Below are 17,897 nucleotides of genomic sequence, written 5' to 3' on the forward strand. Positions count from 1 at the left end.
AATTTAGATTCAACCCATGGGAAATATAGAATATAAAAGATACATTACAAAATAGATCAAAATCACATATGGATTAATATAAATCCAGGTCAAACTAAAAGGTTTACAGGATTCACATTTCGAACACAACTGAATATCTAAGTTTCTTTTGAAGAGGACATGTCTGTTTTTATTTTGGTTTAAGGGATATCCATTGGTAAAACAAATACAAGATTAAGCACGCCGGCAAATCTAAAACTGTTCTGTGGTCTGTTTATTTCTAACCAAATCTTACTACTGCTCCCATCGAATCTAGAACTGGTCCTTAGCACACTGTTAAACCATTATAGGTGCTACAAACAGGTTTACTCTATTTGTCAAATCTAAATGGGTCAACCTGAACATATAGAAGCTTTAATTGCAATTTAAAAGTTACATGTGATACACACAGACAAACACACACCCCAGGTTTACATAGAAAGTACATACACACATATTTATTTTTAGCAGTCATAAAATTGACTAAACAAGAACGTTTTTAACCTAATTTTTAATGTCGGAACAGTATCAGCCTCCTTAATTGAAACAGGTAATTTGTTCCACAGAAGAGGTGCTCTATATGAGAACATCCTGCCTCCAGCAGTTTTTTTTTCTTAATTTTGGGAACCACCAGATAGCCGGCATCTTGAGATGTAAGTGTCCTTGCAGGGCAATATGGTGCAAGGAGACCAGAGAGGTAAAGTGGTGCCAATCCATGCAGAGATTTGTAGGTTAGTCATAGAACTTTGAAATCAGCTCTGGCTTGGATAGGGAGCCAGTGTAAAGAGACGAGAGTAGACGTTATGTTATCAAACTTTCTGGTTCTAGTTAATAATCTAGCTGCAGAATTTTGCACCCGCTTTACATTTTTTAAGTAAGTAATTGGGAGGTCAGAGAACAACACATTGCAGTAGTCCAGTCGGGATGTAACACATGCATGTATTAGTTTTTCAGCATCATCCTTTGAGAGGAATTTTCGCATTTTGGCTAAATACCCACATAGTTCTCCATGCGTTCCAGGAGAATCTCATGATCTACAGTGTCAAAAGCTGCACTTAGGTCTACGAGAACCAGGACAGAGATAGAGCCTGCATCCGAGGCTAATAGAAGATCATTGACTACCTTGGTTAATGCAGTTTCAGTGCTGTGGTGAAGACGAAATCCAGACTGGAGAGGTTCATAAAGCTGATTTGAGGACAGGTGCTCAGTGAGTTGTTGTACCACAGCTTTTTCAAAAAATTGAGAGAAATGGCAAATTTGAAATTGTCCTGTAGTTGCTAAGACAACCTGGATCCAGGTTTGTTTTTTTCAGAAGGGGCTTAATAATTGCTTGTTTGAAATCGTCGGGGACTTGGCCAGTTACGATAGATTCATTAATAATACTAAGCATGGGTGGTCCAATAATAAGCAGAAGTTTGCAGAAGTTCCTTACGAAGGTTGGCAGGGAGGGGATCGAGAAGGCAGCTGGTGGGTTTCGATGAATCTATCAGCTCCATGAATGCTTCCATAGAAATAGGGTTAAAGTGAGTGAGAGCCTCAACATGCAGCATGCTGGGTATAGAGGGAAATTCAGTGTTCATGGCCATTCCTCCAGGGCTAGCTTGTAGTTTTTCCAAAGAATTGGAATTTGGTCAAAGAATTCTAGGAAATCATTGGGAGAGAGATCTGTACTAACACCGTGTGTACTTTTCGGAGTACTGAGTTTTGCAACGGTATCAAATAGGAACTTAGTGTTGTGCTGGTTTTTACTAATCAACTTAGAGAAGTATTCTGATCTAGACCTAATGAGGACTTGCTTGTACTCCATTTGGCTGTCCTTCCAGGCCTGGTGGAAAACCTCCAATTTAGTGGAACGCCACTTACATTCTAGCTTTCTAGTGGACTTCTTGAGAGTGCGGGTATCCTCTACCATGTACCATGGAGACAGTTTCTTATCCTTTCTTTTTCTTGGTTTGAGTGGGGCAACAGAGTCTAGGGATAGCTGAGTCTTCTGTATGACTGTACCAGTACAATACTAGATCCTTTCAGAGTATAAACGCAGAGACCCATAGAGACAGAGACCCAGTTACAGTTCACTCAGGGGTGGTTATAACAGATTTTATTGAGCAGGTACTGATGATGCAACATAGTAGCGATAGAGAAGAGTAGGCTTGAGAGTCTTGGATGGATGGGTAGGGGTGGGGCTGGGAGGTTCTCCTCTCCTCTCACATGGTCAGTTCCTAGGGAGAGGGAGGGAAGAGAGAAGGGGGAGGTGGACAGAGAGAGATCGACGTGTTAGTACTTTTTGAAGAGGGGTGGAATGAGACGGGCTTAGTGAAACACAACATAACATTGACTTGGTATTGGAGTGGTTTTTGGTTTGTGTAAAGTCTTCACTGCTCCCTAATGGACAGAGTGGGCACTGACGAAGGACTTGACTTCCCCTTTCTTTATACATATACTCCCTCTCTCCACTCCCTCTCCTCACCATGATAGCATTGACAATGTCGTTCTTGTTGTGTTTCAGAGCTTTGACGGCTTTGGCCCGCGACACATTGGCCTGAGCCATCACCAGCTCAATATCCCTCTGTTCCAGAGCTCCCTCATCCTGCTGAGAAACAGACAGAGAGAAGGGGAAGAGAGGATATAAAAAAGGGGGAGGGAATAATTTTTTTCATTATTGAAAGTAGTAGTAGCTACGTTTTCTTCATGTTTAATTTTCAACTTTGCTCAACATTCTTCCTCTTCTCATTATTACTATCATTGTTATCATTACAATTTCATTGTTGCTTTGTCAATATTTACAAATGTGTTTCATGCCAAGAAAGCTTTTTCTGAAGTGAAGAGAGAGAGAGAGAGACGGGTAAGACTGCAGACTAGCATATACTTATTAGCATATCTAGTCAGTGTTGACGTTTTGATATACCTCTTCCTCCTCCTCGCTCTCCTCTTTGATGGTGAGGCTGGGGGGGGCAGGGGGAGCCAGGGGGGAAGGGGCCACGGGCACCTTAAACTTCTCTGCTGCGGCCTTGTGAACCTGCTGAGACAGGTCCTCTATCTATGGGAGGGGAGGAGAGAGAGGGATGACGGAGAGAGAGTGGGCACAGGTAGAAAAGAGAGGAAGGGGGGAGAGTGAGAAGTCACTTTGGGCTGTTAACACAGTGTTCAGCAACAGATAGGAAAATAAAGACAAAGAAAGACAGCAACAGAGAAGAGAGGTAGAAACAGACAGATCGATTGAGAGAGAGAGAGAGAGAGAGAGAGAGAGAGAGAGAGAGAGAGAGAGAAAGAGAGAGAGAGAGAGAAAGAGAGAGAGAGAGAATGGCAGAGGTCACCTTGGCCTCTCCAAACACAATGTAGATGTCAGATGCTGGGCTTTTGAACACGTCTGGTCTGCTGATGACGAACAGGATGCTCTTAGACTTCCTTATGGTGATCCTGGTTATACCGTGAACTGGCTTCAGACCAAGCTTAGACATGGCCTACACACACAAACACACACAGTATTTTATGTACATGATTGTGTTAGCTATGTTTGATTAGCTCTGCTTGGCTGTTAAAGTCTGACCTTGCGGGCTTTCTTCTCGCTGCGGCTCTGTTTGGGTCTGTTCATCGCCTCCTCAGCAGCAGACATGGACTGAAAGAGAGAGAGAGACTGAATAAAAGACAGTATCAGAGTTGATTATCAAGAGAAAAAAGCACACAAAACAGGAATTTTAAAAGTATCATATAGAAACGGGTTGACCCTTTTGTAACTGTGTTTTGTGATGAGGGCTGAGAGAGACTTGTCCTTCCCCACAGAACATGCACTCACCTGGGGCTCAGAGGGTCTCACTGGCGTCCAACCTGGTTCCTCCCGCTCTGGTACTGACCCTTCACTCTCCGACTCGTTACAGGAGCCCACTGTGAGCACACAAGCGCACGCACGCACACACATTACCAACAAAAGACCTGCATCACATTTTCCTTACCATCGTAACTAATTACTATGAGTCAGATGGGGTACGGAGCGACTCTGCAGCTCGTTAGTTGAAGAGCTGTTGATCAGAGAGCTCTTTAATCTACACCTGACCACTACAGGGTGAGTGTCGCCTCAAAGACAGCGTCACACAGAAATTGACATCTAACTGAAGTCAATCATTAAATAGTTCAACAGTGTTGATTTACTGAAAATGGTCCTTTCTGGTTTGGGCTGAACAGCTGATTTACAATGTATGATTCTTTTGAGATAATATATTATAATTCAATGTGTTCCATGCTGTGGAAGAGGGGAACACTGCTGTCATATTCAGAATGTGATAGCAAAACAATAGTTTATGATTATATATGAATAACTATAAATATTAAAGTGGAAATAATAGAAGACAATAGAAACAACGGTGGCCCTGAAGTGCAAAACACCCCCACTAATTCGAGTACATCCCCCCCCAAATAAAAAGCACTCCTATGGAAGCAAATCAGTGACATCATGTTTTGAATTTTAAAATTAAATACTTAATATTGAAATGTAAACAACACCGAATTCACGTATGAATATATATTTCAATGTAAAAAAAAAATCAGATCAAAAAATTCAAGGCTCGAGCTGAAAAATTTCAAGCTTAAAATTTTTCGGCTCAAATTTGATAGGTACATTTTTGGGGGGCTAGAATTTTTTAAGATAAAAATGTTTTGGCTCGAATTTGAGCAACCTGAATTTTATTTTACATTGAAAAATATTCATATGAGAATTTGGTGTTTGTCTAAATTTCAATATGAAGTATTCAATGCCTTTTAAAATTCAAAACATTATGTCACTGATTTGGGGCCCCACAACTCCACCCAAATAGAATGACTTGCTCATCTCCCCCTGAATACATCAGGTGTGTTCAGGGGGACTTCATGCAGCGCCGGCTGCGCCAAATTCGGCTTCCAATTAATTTTCAATTAAACCGGGCGTTGACACTCGCGTAGGGCATTGTGGGAAGGCGAGCGGAGCGTTGCAAGTTGGATTTTCTCAACTTTATGTAAATGAGGAGCGTTAAACGCTAGCGTTGGCCAAGCTGATTTGTTTCTTGTTTCTTGTAACATAGCAACCGTTGGTCAGGGTAAACATTTGTAGGTTTCACAGTTTCAAGATGGAGGAGAAACTTATTATGTGAGGCTGGACACCCATTCTACCCACCTCACCTTCCCACAGTACACCACGCTCGGGGGGGTGTCCGACAGGTTAATACAGAGTTGTAGTTCTCTAAGATCACTGTTGTAGTCATGGCCAAGCGTGCAGACTTGGGTTCATGTACTCACGATATTGATCAAAATACTACTTTTACACAACATTTGTGTATATTTTACGAGCGCAAGATTACAGTAGAATACATGTTATGCCACTGGTCACTCAACCAGTCGTTTGTCAGCTGGGCTAGGGAGCTAGCAGTGGCACGGAACAGTCATGTAATGTGACAAGACTGAATTTAAAAGTATAAAAACACTAGCCTGGTCCTACCAGACTCTCAGACATTTCATTTGTACAGAGAGTCTGGGATCGCTCGATTGACAATCTTTAACTTCCTTGAAGGTGGGTACTCTGTTGAAGTTAAAAACTATTGTATCTGCCATAACCAATTGCTAGCGTTCGCCTTAGCCAACTCCTTTACCACCAACGGAGCTAGCTGGAAAATCAAACTTTTCCCGAATCCCGTGGGGAGGAGGGCCACAACATCATGGCCACCAAGAAAACTCAGCAAAGATTGTTCTTGCTCCAGCTTTAACTTCTGGATATTCGGCAGTTGTCACAACGGATCGAATGGCTTCGCTCGCATCTTTCTCCGCCGCTATTACTGAACTACAACTCAAACTAGCGAACGATATCAACGTAATCGATCTCAGCCACTCCCTCTGTTTGCTGATTGGACCACCAAAAATGTGGCTGGAAAAAAAAGATTAATATCCCTAAAGCTTAGACCTAGTACAGAAGGGAAATGAAAATTTTGCGGAAGTACGTAGGCGGGCAGAGCGAGGCTATAAAAACACACCACTGACAACATCGGCAACCCTGCACCATGCATTATTATTTTAATGTAATCTTTAAATTCAGGCTCGTCACATTACGTAACAGTGTTCTGAACAGAACTGGGTGTGCAGACACATAAGATAAGTTTCTCCTCCATCTTGAAATTGTAAAGCCTAGAAATAAATACCATGACCAACGGTTGCTACGTTACAAGAAACAAGGATCAATCCGATTGGCCAATGCTAGCGTTTAACGCTCCTCTTTTACATAAAGTTGAGAAAATCCAACTTGCAACCCTTCGCTCGCCTTCCCACAATGCCCTATGCGAGCGTCAACGCCCGGTTTCATTGAAAATGAATTGTAAGCCGACGCCCCGCGCCGCCCGCTCCGCTTAAGTGGACACACACCGTTAGACTTTTTGTCCGACTTGAGACGGCGCCGAGGCTAGGTCACTGTGACGTATGTATTCAAAGTACCGTGAGATTGATTAGAGAACTGCCGGCTTTGTAGCCGAGCGCATTTTCTCGAGAGCAACTGCACGGGTTCTAATGACGACACAGCTATTTCAGGACTCACACACGATAACTTTGACGTGTGTTTTGTGTGGAGTTTACTCGTATTGGGGGGGAGTGTTTTCATTTGGGGGATGTACTCGTATTAGTGGATGTGTTTTGCACTTCAGGGCCACCGTAAGAAACAGTACTGTGTAATAGTGATATAGGGAAATATAGCTTGAGACATATACTGATGTATAAGAAATGAAAAAGAGGTTACTATTTACATACAGTTGTTCTTGAAGGACAAGTCAATCTCCTCTGAAATCTTGTAGCTGTGGCTGATTGAACAGCCTGCCTGTCTGTCAGCAAGTGGGTGGGAGATGGAAGGCTGGCTCTCTCTCTGATTGGATGAGCCAGACTCCTTATTTAAATAAGAACTGCCTCTGTTTCCCAAAATCGCTCTGGGTTGAGTCCTGTGACCTTGTCGTTGAGCAGCACTGTCATCCTCACTGTCTGTGACCTCCTCAACTGCGAAAACACAGACACATAATACACACACACACATAACACACACACGTATTACACACATACATTATACACACATTTTATAAGAGGATGAATGTTAGAGTGTTGGGCTTTTGCCCATACAACTAAAGAAAAAATTTAATTCACCTCTGGGCCTCTCCTCCAGACTCCATGACTGGCCTGGTTTAGTCTGCCTGTGGGACTCGAGCTGGGGCATGGGCAAGGGCTGGAGGAAGGTGTGGGGTTGGGGGTCCAGGTCAGGCACTGTGTTTGGGACCCTGTGCTCCTGAGTGGGCTGGGTCAGGCTGGAGGGGGCTAAAGGTGGAGCTAGAGGCAAAGAGACACTTCTGGTGGGTGTGGTAGGTATAGGGGAAGCACTAGAGGGAGTAGAAAGATCGGTGATGCCCTGTTGTCCCTGTATGTTGGTGCATGAGTTTAGGTGTGTGTCTGGTAGGGAGGATTCTGATAGAGAAGTAGGAGGAGCAGGGAGATGTATGGCATCAGTGGAGGGTGGGGCTGGGGGAGGGGAGGAGGGGTGGAGAGGCTGGGACTCCTGTACCAGAAAGGGAACGGTCACCTCTGTCCCCTTCTGAGGGCTAGGGGGAGGAGAGGAAGAGAGTGGTGAGGAGGAGAGAGGGGGAGGGGAGGACGGAAGAAGGGGCGGGGAGGAGGATGGAGAGTGTGTGGAGGTGGAGATGGGAGAGGAGGAGAGTGGGAGAGGGGAAGAGGAGAGAGGAGGAGGGGAAGAGGAGCAAGAAGGAGAAGAGGAGGAGACGAGAGGGGAGGAGGTAGGGGGAGGACAGACAGGGAGAGGGGGAGGAGGAGAGTGTGAGGGTGGAAAGGAAGCTGTGCTCAGCTGTGGAAAAGAGATGTGGCCACTGCCAAAGTTGTTGTCATGTATGTCTTTGCTTCCTGTCTGGCTGTCTGATATGGCCCTGTTATCCAGTACTTCCTGTTTGAGGAAAACAGCAGCATTGCATTTGACAGGGGCAGGATTGGCAAGTTTCAGATTAGGATTGGACTTGGGGCTGGGGTAGAGGTCTGGAAAGTAGTCATCAGCACCGGCAGAGTGTCCACCAGAACCGGGCTGGCTGTCCTCTGTTATCTCTGACTCAGCCTCGGGGTAGTCCACAGATGTCCTCGGTTGAAATTGTGAGGGGCCAGGTTCACGGAGGGCCTTCTTGCCCCTCTTGGCTGTGGCTTTATAGAAGGCTTTGCCAGCCGCCAGGGTGCCATCTGCTTCGGCCTTATTTGGGACAGATAATTCCTTTAGTTCATCAGCAGACCCAGGGCTCGTCTGTGCTGGCCAGTCCAGCTGAGCTGCCCTTTCCCTGCCTCGGGCTCTGCCGTCCTTCCCTCTCCGCCCCGTCTGTGCTGAGACAGGTTTGTCTGTGCTAAGCTCACCCTCTGGGGTGCAACGTTCTGACTGCTCCACTTCTCTCTCAGTTGGAGAGACATTCCGCTTAACTGTCATCTCTCCTCCTTCGAGCCCTCTCTCCTTTCCTCCTTCCATCCTTGTCTCTGTCCCTCTCTCCTCCTCCTCTTTTCCTCCTGAGGTACTAACACCACTGTCCTGTCCTTGAAAGGCACCTTTGCTGGTTTTTGTTTGATCCATGCCCCTGTCAGTCACACCACTGATTCTGCCCTCTATGAGACCCTCAGTCTGAAGTCCTTCCTCCTCCTGTTGCTGCTGAATCTTTGCATTCTCTTCTTTGTCCTTGACAGTGGGGAGAGCTTTCTCTAAAGCACCTTTACTTGGCCTGGAGTCTGAGTGTCTGGTTCTGGGGTTGAAGGAACCAAAAGACCCTCCCAGTAGAGACAAGGTTATGTCACTTCCTATTAGTCTGGACATGCTTGTGTCTTTCTGGGTTTCAACCTCTGGCAGTGAGATACTACTGGAACTCTCCGCGGACGGGGAGGCCTGTGTTGTTTCTGATTGGAGCGTTGAGCTTCTTGTGGGTGTCCTTGGCTGATCAGGGAGTGGGGATTGCTCCTCGGTGAGTGGTATGTTAGAGATGGACTCCCTCACAGTTGCACTCTGAGGCCTTGCCTTCTCTGAGAGGGCATTCAGAGTCACACAGGGGGGTTTTGCCAGGGGGTAGAAGATAGAATCATGGTTGGCAGACTTTTTCCACAAGGGCTGTGTGTCAGTGTTATCACCTTCATGGTCCAGAGTCTGTAGGTTGCTGACATCATCCTCAGGAAACCGGGAACTTCCATCCTCTCCTCCGCCTGCCTCCGAGATCTCCTCGATGGAACTCCAGAGCGACAGGTTGGACTCCAGCCCTTCTCCAGCCAGCTCTACATCTGCCATCTTGTCTGGACGACCACAGAGACTGTTGTTGTCCTCTTCGTCCCCCAACACATCGTCCTCATTGTTCCCTTGAGTGCTGATGTTGGGAGCCACCGGTGTGTGTCCACTTTGTCCATCCATCTCACACAGAAGCACGCTCTCTGCATCCAACTCATATCCCTCCCCCAGAGAGAGGGAGAGGGACTCACCAGCTCCCCAGGCCCCAACACTAGCCCCAGACCTCAGCCCCCTGCCTAACTCCAGGTCTAACCCCAGCCCCATCCCATCAGACCCCCAGGACGCAGCCCCAAGACCAATTTTCCCCCCGGCATCTGTTTCCGAGTTCTCCCTCTTGGGGGAGATGGCCATGGGAGAATGAGGGGAGCCGAGGGCCCCGGGGCCCCCCTCCTCTGCGCTCAGAGTGTTCTCTCGCAAGTTCTCCTGGGCCAGGTCGCAAGGGCAGAGGTCAGGTGTCAGGCCCAGGTTGTCAGGCAAGTCAGTGAGGCCCTCCGGGTAGGTGGACACTGGGATGTTGCTGGAGTTAGAGGTGGGGTCTTTGGGGTAGGAAAGGAGAGGGACCCCCTTGTTTAGGTCATTGGTAGCAGTGGTCTCCTCCTGGCTCACAGAGGAAAAGGTACCCTCAGGGTTCTGACTTTCTGTTGGAGTGTTGCCATTCTTCTGGTCCAGTTCCTTCTCTGTGTCCTCCTTCCTCCCAGACCCCCCCATGGCCACTGCAAAACCACACACAGCCAACTTCTGGGGCCCGGGTGTCACCTTGAACTGTTTCCTGCCCCCAACATGTCTTGGTGTGTGCGATTGAGATGGCCGTGGCTTTATGAGCAAAGTGAAAGAGTCTCCTTCAGTCCGGTTTGTGAGTTCCTCCTCTTGAATGTCAGTGCTCTGTTTGTCCCTTTGTGACTTCATGGAACTCTGGAAGAGCTTCTCCTCCTCTAGCTCTGTTGTAGCTAGCTTGGGCTCAGTAGCAGGGACAGGGGTGGTGTCAGTAGCAGGGGCAGGAGTGGTATCAGTGGCAGGGGCATGGGTGGTATCAGTAGCAGGGGCAGGGGTGGTATCAGTAGCAGGTGCAGAATTGGTATCAGTAGCGAGGGCAGGGTTGGTATCAGTAGCAGGGGCAAATGTGGTGTCAGTAGCAGGGTCCGGGGTAGTGTAAATAGCAAGGGCTGGGATGGTATCAGTAGAAGGCGTGGTGTCAGGAACAGGGGTGGGAACTGGTGCAGCAGCAATAGCACAGATTAACATACTGTCAGTAACAGGACCAACAGGGCCAGGGGTAAAGGTGGGGGTGACAGCAGATTTGAGGAGAACAGAAGGAACAGGAGGGTTTGAGGAGCTAGACGAGATCTCCATTTCACTCTCACTGCTGCTGGAACTGTTGGATGACTCTGGACAGGCCGGAGGAGGTTCCACTGGGCTGGGATCTGGAGGACTATTACCTTCAGGTTGGCTCCGCGGAACTTCTGCTTCTCTCGCGGGGCTGGGAGGCCGCAGTTGGGGTTGTGGTTCTGTGGGGTCCAGCAGATCTGGACCTTGGGGCTCCAGGGATTCTGCATGCCTCTCTGTGCTGTACAGACGCTCGTCTTCCTCACCATTGTAGGAAGCAGAATCAAGAGAGTCGTCTGTTTCGTCATGGAAACAGAAGGACTCGTCCAGACCCTCATTGATGGACGTCTCTGACAGCGAATGAAGGAAGGAGGCAGAGGTGTCCTCTTCTGTGGGGTCCTCCACCAATTTGCCCTCACACTCTTCCTCATCTTCCTCCTCCTCTTCCTCCTTAACTGCTACCTCGACTTTGGCTTCCTTCCCCACTTCTATCTCTGCCCCCCCTTTATCACCATCATCATTTTTGTCATCCTCATCATCGTCGTCATCTTCCACATCTCCTTCCTCCTCTCCAGCTGCGTAGGCGTCAACGTCGTTCCCCTCGTTCCTGCTGTTCCCCTCTCCTCCCTTGTTCTCGTCCTCTGTGGGGAAGAGGGTGATTTCCATGGAGTCTGCCTGGAAGATGAAGCTGGTGTGTAGAGGGAAGGAAAGCAGGGAGGCCGGAATCATCCTCTCATCCTCTGGTCCATCGTGGCTGTAGGCTCCTGGGAAGAGAAGGAAGGGCCCAGGGCTCTCTCCATCCAGACCCTCTGAGGTGTAGGCTTCCAGGGGAAGGCCAGGGAAGTCTGGAAAGAGACTACTAGAAGCCATGTGTGGAGTAACAGGGCTGGAGCTCAGCTCTGGGAGGTCCTCTCCATCCTTCCCCACTAACTGCATCATCTGTAAGTTGAGATCCTGGGAAAAACAGGCCTCTAGCTCCAGCTCTAGGCCTCTTGGCAGGATTGGCTTGTGATACTCTACCCCCCCAGCTCCAGCCTCTTCCCCTGGGCAGAGAGATCCCTCAGACTCCTCTCCTTCCTCCTGGGAGTCGCTGCTCCGGCCACTGCTGCTCCTCAGTGGAGAGGAGTTCTCAGTAACCCAGCGGGGTCGGCAGCTGCCTTGAGACACCATGATCACCTCCCCTCTCAGCACCTCCTCCTCCTCCAGGATCACGTTCTCTGTCGCCCCCAGGCGCGATCGCATTCCAAAGCTCTCTGACAGAAATGGACGGAAATCTCCTCCCCTCTCTTCCTCCTTTGCCACGCTTCCTTGTCCCCTCTCCTCTGCCACCTCGTCTCCTATCTCAGACAGGGAGCCCACAAAGCATGCAGGCGCTTCTTGGGCATCCTGCCCCTCTTCAGCGAGGAGCAGGTTGGGGGAGGTGGAGGGAGAGGTGGAGGAGGTGTAGGATGAGGTCCAGCTGCCTCCTTCCGCTGTGATGTAGGACCCGGAGGGAGAGGTGAGGGGGGAGCATAGGTCCTCACTGTCTGAGGGGGAGGTGGGGGAGAGGGGGGAGGCAGGGGAGCCAGGATAGGAGCGGTGTTTGAGGTGTGAGGAGCGAGAAGCCATCTTGATGGGTGTGGAGGGGGCGGTGTAGTACAGGTCAGGGTCCAGCGACGATGGCACGCCCACTCTTAGTGGATCTACAGGATAGTCTGGTTCGGAGAAGGACAGAGCGACAGGATAGGCCAGCTCAGAAAGGGACAGGGAAGGCACTTCACCCTGGGAGGGAGACAAACCCGCCCCCTGGCTGTCTATCAAGTCAGCTGTGGTTGGCTCTGGGGATGGAGGGGGTGCAGGGATGAGAGCGGTGAGGAGAGGGGACAAGAGAGGGGCCGACGGCAGTACAGACCCTCTGTCTTCCTCCTTCTCCTGTTCTATCTGTGGGGTGAGGTCCTGGACACCCTGCCCAGTGTCCAGTTCACACTTCTCTGAGCCTGTAACTCTGGGTTGGGACTCTGAGGAGGTCTTGGGGACCTCCAGAACTAGGCCTCCAAGCATGGAGCTCGTCTGGCTACTCCTTCCAGCCACATGCTTCTTTTTCTGGCTCTCCATGGTTTTGAGTAGCGCCTCCTGGCCCATCACCACCCTTGTGTCCATAGTTTCTGGCTCCTTATAGTCACTTTCCACCTCTGAGCCTGTAAGAACCTGAAGAAGAGAAAGCATCAGGTGAGCAGTTACCGGCTCATTGGCAATTTTTGAGGTTTTATGACAGAGGGCTGTGGGAGCCAAGTTAAATATTACTTTTAAAGGCTAGTTGTTGTCACACAAAAATCAACATTTTTGATGAGGTACTGCTATCCTCTATGGAATATATAAACTGTTGAGTTGTGATTGTGTCGTTGACAAATGTGATGTTATTTCTTATAGAAGGTTACTGTATGTATTGGAATACACATAAGCACCTATACAGTAAACACACACCTTGATTCTTTCCATTTTTACTGGTACACGGTGCCCGCAGGGTCCATGACCCCCAAACTTCCCAGAGAGCCTGGGAATGTTGCCATGGCGATGGTCAGAGCCCTCGGGCTGGGGTCGTGGGGTCGCAGAGGAACTAGGCATGGCTCGGACCAGCCGCGGCCCAAACGGAGAGGTGCATGTTGGGAGCAGTTTTTGAGGTGTGCTAGGGGAGGGGCTAGAACCACTGTCGCTAGGGGTGGAGCCACTGTCACTTGGGGTGGAATCTGTGGAGGGATGCCTGGTCATGTCTGAAAGAAAATAAAAAAAAAAGAAGAGATGGTTCAAAAGAGAGAGAGAGAGAGAGCGAGAGCGAGAGCGAGAGCGAGAGCGAGAGCGAGAGCGAGAAAGAAAGTCTGTATAAACACTTCTGATCCTTGATTATCTGTAGTTTCTACACACACTATTTGTATATCCCTTTGGATAAAAGCGTCTTCTGAATAAATAAAATGCAAAAACGTAATGAGTGTATCAAAGAGATGAAACCCCATTGCAAAAGAATAGGTCTCCTGTCACTTCAGTCCTTTCATGTCTCTCCTTGAACCTTACTCTACCTCCCACACACTGACACTCTAATGCCATTGAAATGTCACACAGCATCAAACAGTTCAGTCCACTACCAGAACCTAGCACACATCTAGAGGTCTCTTGTTGGCCATCCTCACTCTCTGTCTGTCTGTCTGTCTGTCCCTCTACATAATGATTAGACTCTCAGATTAGCCAGATGCTTTTAGTGAATTACTGTGTCTGAGTCAAGCAAAAACACACGTACACACACACATCTCTGTCACTCTGTCTCCCAACCTCTTTCTTTCTCTCTACCACACCATCCACTCCACATGTCAACATGAATGAGCGATCACTGGGAGCAAATGAAAGGAATGAGCACTGAAATGGAGGCAAAGGGGAGGAGCGAGAGGAGTGGCCGGATCAGTCAGGAGATTTTCCATCATCAGAGTAAGCTCCATAGCTTCAAAACGCTTCAGTTTCACTTCATAAAATATCCTCACAGTTAGCATTTTCCACAAAAGTGACCCAGAAAGATGTGAAGCTCTGTGACATGTACAGTGATCGTACAGTGGCCTGTACAGACACCCTGGTATACGGGAAGACACACACTGAGAACAGGCCTCAATTCTTCTACTGAACATAACCATCCCACACTGACTTCAGTCCACAAGTTGATTGTCCATTATTGTATTCTGAGACCAGCCACATACACACACACACACACACACACACACACACACACACAGACTGCCAGTAATCCAGATATCTCTTACTAATGGACCCTGTTTTCCACAACCCCCACCTCCTCTCTCACTCCTTCCTTCCCTTTCTTTGCCCGTCCATCCTTTTCTCTCTGTCTCCCCGCTTCTTTTGCTTCTTCTGGATCTTTATAATCCTCCATTTAACCCTATCTGTCCTCTAATTCCATCAATCTCTGCCATCTTTCCCTTTCTCTTTCTTTATCTCCCTGTTTCCTTCCTCTATCTCTGTAGCTAACCTCTATGCAGTTGTAGCCGCCACACTGTCTCCATCATGGCCCCAATAACAACCCTTTGCAGTGTGTACATGTGTGTATGTGTGTTCGGTCTCGCTTGGGGGTTACATTTACATTGTCATTTAGCAGACGCTGTTATCCAGAGCGACTTACAGTAAGTACAGGGACATTCCCCCGAAGCAAGTAGGGTGAAGTGCCTTGCCCAAGGACACAATGTCATTTTGCACGGCCAGGAATCTAACCAGCAACCTTCTGATTACTAGCCCGATTCCCTAACCGCTCAGCCACCTGACTCCTTTGTTCATTGTAGTGCCGTTGCTGACTCATGTTAAGAGGCTAAGCCCTCTGTAAGTGCACACAAATATTCACACACACATTTGTTTATCACCAACACTAAAACTTGGGTAATAGAGGAGAGGTCAAGTGAAATTGCACGTCTCCCTACTGAGATAAAAATACTTGTTTTGCAACCTAACTAATCTACAGTCTGACCCCAAAAGTCACAGCACAAAATCCAGCACTCTCATGTAACATTTTAAGCTAAATGTGTCCCTGCATCTTCTTCTAAATATCCAAAACACCCCCAAGCATGCATGGTAAACACAGAAGCAACCCTTCTTCTTGCAAAGCCCCCTGCCAATTGCATATAGAAGAGCATGCTGCGGCAGACTGGAGCTGTGTCACACATGCATGCCCCACAGGGAGCCTCTATTTCAGCCCCCACTCCAGGAGAGTCCCAGGCCCAGAGGAGAGCTCCAGGGACCAATGGCCTCATATCCTAAGCCTTATTTGTGTCTGTCTATTTAAATGGTAAAATCCTTTCTCTCCCTCTTTCATTATACCATAGTTTATAATATTGTGCATTGGGAGAATTGTGATTTGTGGATTAAATGAAAAATAGTTGATTTTGGAGAAGTGGGGTAATACCACTGTTTAGAATATTGTACACTGGGAGAATTGTGATTTGTGGAAGAAATTAAAAATAGTTGCTCTTGGAGAAGTGGGGTAATACGTTACTCTAACTGGTGGTCAGGATTAAACAAATAAAGCAGTTTGATAATTGATACAAGTGCAACTAAGTTAACTGATACAGGTGCAAATATATATTATAAAATTATGTTTGATTGTACCTTAACAGTAACAGTCTTGGTTTCCTTAATACATAAACATAATTTGGACAGTAACTTTCCAGTTCCCACTGTGTGTGAGTCACAATGACGGAATATAAAACTGCAGTCTGTGAAACACACAAAATTCCTTGTTCTAAACAGAAAAACACCCGTCTCCCCATCCTGTCTTTTCCTCCTACCTCTCCCTCTTTCCTCTGTCCCTCTGTCTGTTACTTTCTCCTTCAACAGGGCATAAGAACACCCATCATCCCCCTTTCAGCCCTCTGTCCCTCAATATTTTTACTGTAAGACATATACTTTCATCCCTTTTTCCTTCCCTCTCTCTCTCTTTACTTTCACCCACTTTCCCTATCTCGTTGTAAGTATCAGTTTCATACACAACCAAGGTTGAACAGCAGTCCATAACAGTGAAACCAAGTCTCATTCTAAAAACCAAACATTCAGATTTGTTCTGACAGCTCCACAGCCAGGTGGCTGGCTGTAGCCCTGTATTCTGTACAGTGCTGCTGATGCTGCTCTCCAGCAGGGAGACATTCTGCTCCTGGCTCCTGCAGTGTAGAGTGGCGTGGTTGCTGTGTCATGGTCCAGATGAGACTGGGGAAGGGAAAAGAAGGGAAGGGAGGATTCGCTCCCCCTGCCCTCAGGAGCATGTACGGCCGCAGAGGGGGTGGGATAGGATAGGACTGGGACTAAGGCACAAGCATGTAAAGTGCATATGTGGTGACGGAGGGGGACATGTAATAGGTTATATGGCGTGATGGCTGGTGTGGGATTTAGGGATGGGGTGTGGTTTGTAAATAAAATGACGGGTTGAGGCCATGTTGAGAAAAGCGTGCAGTTAAAAACATGGTACACAGGAAAAAAGGCAGGTAGGCAGACAGGCAGACAGGAGAGACATTTAGACATGATGTAGATCTAATTTCTCCTCCTTATCTACTCCCCACATAGTAATTCAAGCAAGGATCTATTTCCGTCACTAACAGCTCTATTGTGCTCATCCTGTCTTCCTCTCTGTCCTTATCTCTCTCTACTCTTCTCTCTCCTCCTGTTTTCCTGACCCTGTCCTTCCATCTCCTGTCCTCTCCCTGTGGTCCTACCTGGTCCAGGAATCCCTGTCTCCTCGGCTCCCCGCTCCGGGTCTCTCGCTGTGGGGACAGATCTGTACGTACTCTCCCCTGGCATGCTTCTCTCTGGCTCTCTCTGGCTCTGACGCAACAATAAACCACGCAGCCGGAACAGCCAAGGTGAACATGGAGAGGGAGAGAGGGAATGAGGGAGAGAGAAAGAGAGAGAGGGGAGAGAGAAAGAAGGAGGGGGCTAAATGCTTAGCGACCCAGCACTCAGATCTTCCCCTGCAGCATGTGTCAATGTGTGTGTGTGAGAGAGAGAGGGAGGGACAGTGAGAGAGACAGTCTCTCTCTGTGTGGTGCAGTAAAGCAGAGCTGTGATGATGCTGTTGTTGCTTTTGCGGGTGTGTGTGCCTCACGATGCAATGTTTGAGTGTGTACGTTTGTGTGTGTAGAATCTGAGAAAGGGCTGCAGTATTCACTCTCATTACTTTGCTCCTGTCCCCTCTTTGTTGCCACCCCCCACCTCCAACCCGCTCCCTCCTTCTCCCCCTCCCTTTCTCCCAGACATTGGCTCTATCCTCAGAGATGATGTCAGCAGATTTCAGCTGCTGTCTCAGTGATGCCCCCGATTCTACAGGAGACGGCATTGTAGAAAATGGAGAAAACAAGGGAAGGATGGAATAGAAAATAAAGAAAAGTGACAAAAAGAAGACGAGGATAAAACCGTCTACATTACATCCTTTTCCACTTTGCCCCCAGGGGGGTCAGAAGGCACTTAGACAGACCCCCTCCCCCACCCCAGAGCATCTGCCTATTCTCTCCACCTCCTCTTCTGTCTCATCCCTTGTTCCTAGACTGCCATTTCAGTCTTCTCTGAGCCTCAGTCACAAGGAGGCGGGGAGAGAAGATGAGAGGGGGCGAGGGATGCGATCATCCCCGATAGTTTCCATGGCAATGCCAAGCTTCCCACGGTCGGGGCGTCGGGGCATTAAGGCTGTCCTGAGCCAGCTCGGCAGAAAGAAAATGTACCTCCCTCTAGCGCTGAAGAT

The 17,897-nt window shown here is 48.1% G+C and overlaps 1 protein-coding gene across 2 annotated transcripts; it reads right to left on the reverse strand.

Annotated features, from left to right (window-relative positions):
• Positions 1-2,101: 2,101 nt before the first annotated feature.
• nacad (NAC alpha domain containing) lies at positions 2,102-17,099 on the reverse strand. Of its 2 annotated transcripts, none has more exons than XM_062466844.1 (10): positions 16,876-17,099; positions 13,109-13,395; positions 7,159-12,832; positions 6,775-7,014; positions 3,812-3,900; positions 3,566-3,634; positions 3,333-3,479; positions 2,924-3,055; positions 2,486-2,605; positions 2,102-2,237 (listed from the first exon to the last, which is right to left on the reverse strand). In XM_062466844.1, exons 1-10 carry the CDS (start codon positions 16,958-16,960, stop codon positions 2,223-2,225), a joined length of 6,858 nt encoding a protein of 2,285 aa, XP_062322828.1. In that variant the 5' UTR covers positions 16,961-17,099; the 3' UTR covers positions 2,102-2,222. The 2 variants fall into 2 exon arrangements, with proteins under 2 accessions (XP_062322828.1, XP_062322827.1); XM_062466843.1 differs by having other exon boundaries at positions 2,486-2,608.
• Positions 17,100-17,897: the final 798 nt, after the last annotated feature.

The sequence above is a fragment of the Osmerus eperlanus genome, chromosome 7, assembly GCF_963692335.1.
Source record: "Osmerus eperlanus chromosome 7, fOsmEpe2.1, whole genome shotgun sequence".
Classification (NCBI taxonomy): Eukaryota; Metazoa; Chordata; class Actinopteri; order Osmeriformes; family Osmeridae; genus Osmerus; species Osmerus eperlanus.